Source organism: Oryzias melastigma, linkage group LG4, assembly GCF_002922805.2.
Source record: "Oryzias melastigma strain HK-1 linkage group LG4, ASM292280v2, whole genome shotgun sequence".
NCBI lineage: Eukaryota > Metazoa > Chordata > Actinopteri > Beloniformes > Adrianichthyidae > Oryzias > Oryzias melastigma.
This window is the reverse complement of record NC_050515.1, coordinates 6406242-6414275: the sequence shown is the minus strand read 5'-3', so window position 1 is coordinate 6414275 and position 8034 is coordinate 6406242. Positions and strand designations below refer to the sequence as shown.

General features: G+C 37.1%; 2 protein-coding genes across 5 annotated transcripts in view; both read left to right on the top strand.

Annotated features, from left to right (window-relative positions):
* Window positions 1–5908, top strand: part of si:dkey-21p1.3 (collagen alpha-1(I) chain) — a 20894-nt gene extending 14986 nt beyond the window's left edge. The window contains exons 37-53 of the mRNA XM_036211735.1: window positions 302–355; window positions 494–547; window positions 623–676; window positions 765–818; window positions 898–951; window positions 1015–1068; window positions 1222–1275; window positions 1343–1396; window positions 1467–1520; window positions 1663–1680; window positions 1757–1819; window positions 1923–2057; window positions 3103–3238; window positions 3339–3445; window positions 4327–4395; window positions 4500–4700; window positions 5286–5908. Coding sequence (XP_036067628.1) covers window positions 302–355; window positions 494–547; window positions 623–676; window positions 765–818; window positions 898–951; window positions 1015–1068; window positions 1222–1275; window positions 1343–1396; window positions 1467–1520; window positions 1663–1680; window positions 1757–1819; window positions 1923–2057; window positions 3103–3238; window positions 3339–3445; window positions 4327–4395; window positions 4500–4700; window positions 5286–5438 — 1368 coding nt within the window. The 3' untranslated portion in view covers window positions 5439–5908. The remainder of the gene's footprint in view (window positions 1–301; window positions 356–493; window positions 548–622; window positions 677–764; window positions 819–897; window positions 952–1014; window positions 1069–1221; window positions 1276–1342; window positions 1397–1466; window positions 1521–1662; window positions 1681–1756; window positions 1820–1922; window positions 2058–3102; window positions 3239–3338; window positions 3446–4326; window positions 4396–4499; window positions 4701–5285) is intronic.
* A 1202-nt stretch (window positions 5909–7110) lies between these two features.
* soat1 (sterol O-acyltransferase 1) overlaps window positions 7111–8034 on the top strand; it is a 19893-nt gene continuing 18969 nt past the window's right edge. Inside the window, exons 1-2 of one of the 4 annotated variants that reach the window (XM_024279348.2) lie at window positions 7111–7258; window positions 7601–7734. In XM_024279348.2, coding sequence (XP_024135116.1) covers window positions 7605–7734 — 130 coding nt within the window. In that variant the 5' untranslated portion in view covers window positions 7111–7258; window positions 7601–7604. Of the gene's footprint in view, window positions 7274–7600; window positions 7735–8034 lie in introns of all 4 variants that reach the window. The other 3 variants (XM_024279347.2, XM_024279350.2, XM_024279351.2) reach the window with 3 other exon arrangements.

Genomic DNA, 8034 nt, shown 5'->3' with positions numbered 1-8034 from the left:
GTCCTAAAGAAGGGTTATTACACTTTTTATGCTTGGAAAAAAGAAGATTGGAAAGAAGGAGATATATCCATCAGTATATCTCATGTTATCATAGTACAAGAGCTTGCTAAATCCTAAAAACAGCTGTCTCTCTCTCTCTGCTTCATCACATATCACTTAAGTGTGAATAAAAAATACATTTTTCATAAATACTTTTGTAAAAACTACTCTTTTTGTCAAAATGCAGACAGGTTTAATGTTGTGATTTTACAACCTTTTATCTGCTAAATTAACAGAAATTTCTCACCCAACTTCTTTGCAGGGAGCTGAAGGTCGACCTGGAAGACCAGGACCTCCTGGACTACCTGGAAAACCTGTAAACATCTCCTTTGACACATTAAACACATTCCTGCAAATTGTTTACTTCTACAATCTGCTTATTTTCTGAGACACTTATGCTAACATAGAAGAATATATTGATAACTATGAATAATATTATTTATGTCATTCTCAGGGCCTGAACGGTCTTGATGGTTTGCTGGGGGTAGAAGGCAATGAAGGCGATCCTGTAAGAGTATTTTACATGCTTACTTTTTTTTGGTCAAATTTGTTTTAATTTTTTCATCCTTCCTCATCAAAAAAGGGTGACATCGGACGCAGGGGAGCTCCTGGAATTCCAGGCAGGCCTGGGAAGATGGTAAGATATATGGAAGCAAAACACAAGTGAAATCAAAGAAAGATGTTTTGGTTTATTTGAAAAAAATGTCAAATTTTCTTAATTTTAGGGAAAGCCTGGGCCTCCTGGGATCAGAGGAAACACGGGAGTCACAGGGTTGAAGGTAAGTTTTAAAATATATTTACTTATATCAAATGTTTTTCAACTATATGTGCTAATTTGTCTCTTTCTGAACGATTCAGGGTCTCATGGGTCCAAAAGGAACACAGGGGCTTCAAGGGCCAATGGGGCCAAAGGTAAACTGTTCTTACTTTATATAAAAATATGAATAAATAGTATTTTAACACTGTATTACACAGGGTATTCCTGGACTGAGAGGATCAAAGGGAGAACATGGAGGCGTTGGAGCAAAGGCAAGAAGCTCACATATCCTGACTCATCTTTATATTGAATAAATTATCCCAATCTTGATTAAATCTTTGTATTCATGTTGTAGTTTCACAAATCCTTGCATTAAAGTTTCTGTATTCCTGAAGAAAAGAAGCACGGTGTTGTATTTTGTTTAGGGTTTTCCAGGGGACGGCGGGATTCCAGGCCCCACAGGTCCACCAGGGATAAAAGTTAGTCGGAATAAATATTGTTTATCCCACTCAAGAGCAGGATTTAAACTTTTTATTTTTACGTCAGGGAAATCCCGGTTTGCAGGGGCTAAAAGGGGAAACAGGTCAAAAAGGGAAGCAGGTACATTATGATTTTAACCTACTTTATTCGACGGGTTTGATCCTTTAAAAAAAAGATTTCTTTTCCACAGGGGAACGAGGGCGCTCTCGGTCCACAGGGAGCTCCAGGAACCAATGGAAACCCCGTATGTCACAAAAACCCATTTTAAAGTAAACTGGTTCCTCGTTTTCCAGTGATCTATTTTTAAAATTTCAATAAGAAAAAATGGCTTTACGGTCATTTAAAATCTTTTTCATTCTTGTGCTTTCTGGTTTCTGTTTGTGTAGGGCCGTCTTGGAATAAAGGTGAAATAACTTAATTTTAAAGACTTTCTATCAATTTTTACTCAATTAATTCCAAACATTTTTTTCTAATTTAAAGGGAATGAAAGGGTATCAAGGGAGTAGAGGTTCAAAAGGAATTAAGGGCAAACGTGGACCTCCGGTAAGGAAAACGGGTCACAAAACTCATCATGAAGGTGGACATGATCGGTAAATGGAAGTTTAAAAACTGTTAAAACGTCTGAGATGTGTCACGAATATCACAGGGACTTCCAGGGGCTCCTGGCAAACCGAGGCTAACCCGGAGCCAAGGGGCGGGGCCCTTTCCAGGTTTTGTGCTGAATGCAGTTGTGAATTCAACAAGAACTTTGAGCATCCAGAAGCAAAATAAAAGACAACATGTCAGTACAGATCTTTATTTGTCAATATTGTATGTAATTTTTTTGGTCTTTCGAGATTCATGCGTAATTTATAAACGTTTTTTCCGTTCGTCTCTCATTGATGTGCGCAGATGTCCGCCAAGGGTTTCAACCGACGGGTCTCAAAATGTTTTGTCGGTTGAAATACGCAGTTTATGCGCAATTATTACTTAAATCTTACTCAACTGTGCATGATTTTAGTGAGATGCGTATGCGAATTTGTGACTTTTTCACGACCGCCCAACGTATATCTAACTGACTTTTCACAAATGCATCCCCGATATATAACTTTTATATTGCGCATACAGCAGGCGGACGTATCACGTTAAAATGTACGTAAATGAACTGCATATAAACAGCCCAATATTCAGGAATGGTTCATTCTTTGTCGGTTTGTGTGACGACTATATAAATCGACTGATATTACACCCCTCCAGCAGTCAATACAAAGTGGAGGTATCCCTCTCAAATGTCCGGGCGGGGGGTTGGTTCTCTTGCAGGCCGGTGTCCGGCGTAGATGGCGGGTCGTAGGACTTTATATTAACATTTCTTTGGACTTACACTGGGCCCTTCTACCAAATCTCTCCAGCTGCTGTCTTGGCTGGTGTCTAAAAACAGACTGCTGGCCAATGACTGAAGACATTTTTAGTCACATGGTTTTGTTTACAAGCTTTGGTCCGAGAAACGATAGTCTACTTGACTGCAGTCTGAATACAGACCAAACGCAAGGTTCAGGACTCGGTCCGGTCCCAGTCTGAATACACTCTTAGAACTGCTGCGGACCAGCGGAACCCAACTGTGTTGGGTTAGCCATGTTTACATTAAAAGTGGGGTACGTTTTTAGTGTTTTTAATGTTAATTCGGAAAAAAGTCTGTGAAATTTCACATAAAAGACCAAAACTTTTCTCACTTTTCCCATGTATATTCACATATGACCAATTTTCATCCATGCAATATGAGCAAAATGTACCTAGTGGCAGTGTGACACAGCCTTAGTATTGCTGACTACTAATAGAGTTCTCCACAGCTGCACAGGCAGATGTCCAAGAGATGGTCTCCAAGTAACCAAACTGAAGATTCCCTCAGCTGGAAGCTGGGAACGAAAGACAATCCCGGAACGACCTGTTACCATGTGAAACTAGAACGCCCACGTCTCAGTGATGGTGAGGGTCTGCTTTCACTCACAGCTATCATATATTTCACTCCATCTGTGATTATTGTTTTTTCTGTACCAAATTAGTCTGAGAGTTTGCTTGATCTCAGGCTATTTTTACGTGGATCCCAACCAAGGCTGCCCGTGCGACGCTGTGAGGGTGTTCTGTAATTTCACAGCAGGAGGATCGACATGCATAGAGCCGCAGCCTACGCAGGTACAGTCACGCACCAATCATCGAGGATCATGGGAAAAAAACCTGCATGAGTCCTTGACTGTTAGTGAGAGCCATAGACTGTAAATAGAGATGGACAACATCCTTAACTCCGGCTCCGGCAAAATGAAGCCAATTCAGTCACCATTTTTCCGTGCTACAGGGGTCGCCATTTGGAGCCAGTCAACAGTGATTGGTTTAAATCAATCTGAGTCCATGTTTCTATGGCAACTACTATCTGGCTTGTTCAAAGGCCACACCCCTTCCACTGAAAGTGGCTTGGGAGAATCTGTCAAACATTGGAGGTGGGGCCAGTGGGCACCACATGCTTTAACTAAGGTGTCTGATTGGTCAAGAAAAAGGTATCAGAGCAAGAATGGTAATTCTGATAATTATCTGAGTGATAGTTGTTTATTTTTTGTTCTGTTGTTTATTTTTTACATGATCTTAATAACTGTAATTTTTATCTTTTTTTGTGGTGTAAGTTTTTCATAAAACAAATTGGCCAATCAGATGCCTCGATAAACACATGTATTCTCAAATGGGATGTTTAATTTCAAGTGGGAGGGGCGTGGCCTTCCAACAAGCTCACTCCTGATTGGAAAAAGTTGTTGCCATAAAAACGTTGACTCAGAATGACTGAAACCAAGCACTTGTTACTAATAATTAATGGTTCCAACATGGTGACGTTCACATTAGAAAAAAATAAATGGCGACTGAATTGGAGCCAGAAGTCAGCTTTTTAGGTATGACATCACACTCGCTCTGTCCAGTTCTCTTATGCAGTTAATTCAAATCAGAAAGATTTAACTCATTTTTCAAGAGTTTCCTGGAGAGGCAAACAAATTATTAATACTAACTAAGAATATGTGTTTTATTATTAGGTTTTGTTAAAGTGGAAAGATAAAAGTATGAAATCCAGAAATTCCTTCCAGTGGTTTTCTCAGCAACAGGTGAGATTTATAAAATGTTTTTTTTCCACAGAATAAACAGAATTCACTTTATAGTTCAAGAATACTTTAAACACTCTGCAGTAATGTTGTGTTCCTTATGCCAGATTGAGTACACCGGTGTGGACGTTGTCCAGCTGAGGTTTCTGCGGTTCCACAGCCACGCATCTTTTCAATCTGCTGTTCTCCGCTGTGCAGCCAACAAGTCCAACAGCGCCGCAGCAGAAAACTGGAATGTCCACCTACTGGGAGACTCTGGCAAAGAGTTTGATTCCCATTTCATTACAGTGACTAGAAAAGTCTGTGAGGTAAAAACCTAGAACCCTAAGAATGACAAAAAAGACAAAACATGAGAGGATGTGAAAGAAAATGAAAATAGAATGTTAAAAATGTGAATAAAAGGTTAATTAAACAATGAAATATAATGAAAGAAAATATATAAAAGTAATTGATTTTGCAGTACATGTCATTTAATATGGAAGCGTTTGTGACTCATAATTCAAAATAAAAGTCAATACTAGAAATGCTTTTTCATTTTCACAAGCTAACTGCATTACTTGTCTCTTAAATTAAGTTCAATATTTTATTCTTCAACTCATTCTGTTACTTCGTTAAAATAATAAAGAAAATGGCATTTGATATTTTTTTTAAAAAGTTTTTGGTACATTTGTACCAAAATTCAATTAGAAATAACAAATTTAAAAATTAAAATTGTATAAACAGAAATGCTTTTTCATTCTCACAATATTACTGCATTACTTGTCTCTTAGTATTTCCAAAAGCATTTCCAGAATTGACTTTTATTTTGAATTATGAGTCACAAACGCTTTCGTTCTTTAAACGCATTCAAATGATAGAATTTTTCTTTTTTTTGTTGTTGGATGTTTCCACAGGTACATGTGGGCTTAAAAGTTCAGGCCAGCCCAGCGCTGGATGGAGGTGATGTGGAATTACTTCCAATCAGAGATGTGGGAGTCGAGACGATGAGTGAAGCCACACCCGCCTCTGAAATTGAAGTCATTCTTGGACCGTTGTGCTTCTTGTGAACAATAAAGTTTGTTTTTTTTTTTTTTTAAGGGTGGAAGTGCTTCTATATTGTGAGATGAACATTTATTTTCACTGCATGCTGTCTTGTTATTTTCCTAGAGAGAATGAACATTTACTTTTTTTTTGTTCTTGTGTATTTATAAAATATGTGAAATAGTTGGATTTGTTCATGTCAACTTTTATAAACATATAAATCTAGAGAATGAATAATTGAATTAAAAAATGATTTCATCCCATCTAGGGATCACTATGACCATAAAATGATTGTTACATTTATTTATTAGGGGTGGGAGCCAACAAATTTTAATTTTGAAGAAAAAATCAAAGCTTAAATAATGTATGAAGAACTGTGAATAAAATTTGAGTGGAGATTTCTTCTGTCTTTTTATTTATATACTTGTCTTTTCTTTTGGTTCTCATTAAAAAATGTATATATTACTTAGTGTATCTTCTCTACAGAAGTCTTTGTTCTTGCTATGAATTGAAGTTTTATAAATAAACTCAGTTTATTTAAATACAATTTAAATTCTGAGTCTGGTGTGTTTAAACAGTCAGGTTTTTCTTTTATTTGTTCACTCTTTCATGAATAGTTAATTCTTCTTGATTAATCATTGAGTAATTTTTGAATAACACTCCTCCAAGGAAAATTGTGTTTTGGTATTTTAAGCATGTGCGTATTTGAGTGATTGTGCTATTGCCATTTGGTAGGTTGGTCCAAATCAACAATTCCAAAATCTAGAAATTTTTCAGAAGCTTCAGCGAAAATCCAGTATCCATCGATGCTCACTAGATTGGTAAACATAGACCATAATGCATTGCGTTTGAACTGTAATTATTTTTTTTCTAAACCATACAGGTTTTCATCATCAGAACACAGTTTTGTTATTAGTCTTTGTGAAATTTTTGTATTTATTAGTTTATTTTTTTTTTTTTACCATCGACTCTATATGAGAACTGGAGTGAGTGAGTGTGATGTCACCCAAAGAAAATGCCTTATGTCCGGTTCCAGTGAAATTAAACCAATTGAGTCCACAGTGTGGACTTCACCATACTGGAGCCAGTCAACAGTGATTGGTCTGAGTCAACGTTTCTATGGCAACGACTGTCACCAATCAGGAGAGTGTTAGATCAGTCCACATCCCTTCCAATGAAAGTGACTCAGGAGAATCTGCCCATCAAATGTTCAAAGTGGAGTTACTGAGGCATTTGATTGGTTATCTCATAACTTACATTAAAAAGAAAAAATATAATGAAAATAAACAAGATTAGATAGAAGGTGTTAAGAAAAATGTGTCAGAACAAGAATGGTTATTCTGACAAATATGTTGACTGAGTGATAACTTTATTTTTCAAAATAAATCAATCAAGAAATTTAGATTTTGGACGGAAAAAAGCAGTGTTGATTATAATTAATATACCACTGGTTCTATAAAATTGATGTAGTTCAGTAAACAACCAAAAAAAAATAGGAGAAGTTTTTCTAATTCTGCATTTGTGTAAATAAAACTTGGTTTGAAGTAATAATAAATTGACAATAGTTTATATATTTTTATTATCAAAGCTAAAACAAGTAATGATATGTTCACGATTTATTTTACAGTTTATTCTTAATTTACTGTATTTTTTGTAAATTGTTTTGGCGGTTTTCAGATGGCGATGACGTCACAAGGAGGAGAGACCTCCGGCCAATCAGGAGGAGGCGCTCATCACTTGATCAGTGTTTGTTCAGAGAAGGTAAAGCAGAGGTTCATTCTGTCGTGACGGACGGACCGGTTCGTCTGTCTGCGAGCTTCGAAGGCGGCTTTCAAAGAAACAACGAGCCTGGAGACAGACAGTAAGGATTAAGGAAGTCGTTTAAGAGGCTTTTTAATTCATGTATTTATTTTGGTTTTAATCAGGCGTCAACCTGTTCGCTGAATCGGTGAGGACCAACAGGTTGGCTAGCTTTTTCTCAATCTGTGCTAACTACCGGGATTGTATCCGGATAGACTCATAAATGTCCAAACAGGGCAATGTTATGCAAACATTAACGTCGTTTTTATTTAGTTAGCGTCGCTTTACGTCCGTCTACAGCAGTCACGTGATGTCAAAATCTTTCACGCTGATGTTTTGGAAGCAGCTCCTCGGTTTCTAGAGGTTTCAGTTCCTCACGTTTCTTCAGCAGGATGGAAAGTGGAACCGGCGGTAACCTCAGGTCTCGTAATGGAGCTATCCCAAAAATGCCGGACATGGACCGGGAATCTGATCCCGGAAATAACCAGCAGAGCAACGGAGGCAGCCACATCACCAGCAACGGTGATAATCCAGCTATCTATCTATGTTTTTACATGAATGTGACACAATTGACAGAAACGTGCTTGTTTATCACTACAGATGTGTTTATATTAGTGTTTCTAAATGTAATTATCACATTCAAACGACTAAACTGATTAATTTTTTGCATCTAAATCTAATTTACTTTTATTCTAAAAGACTAGTTTTACATATCCTGTGATTAAACAGATTAATTAGGCCATTTATATGAGGGGCCGTCCAAGACATTATTTATTCTGAACCATTCACATTCATACATTCTTGCTCTCACATTCATATATA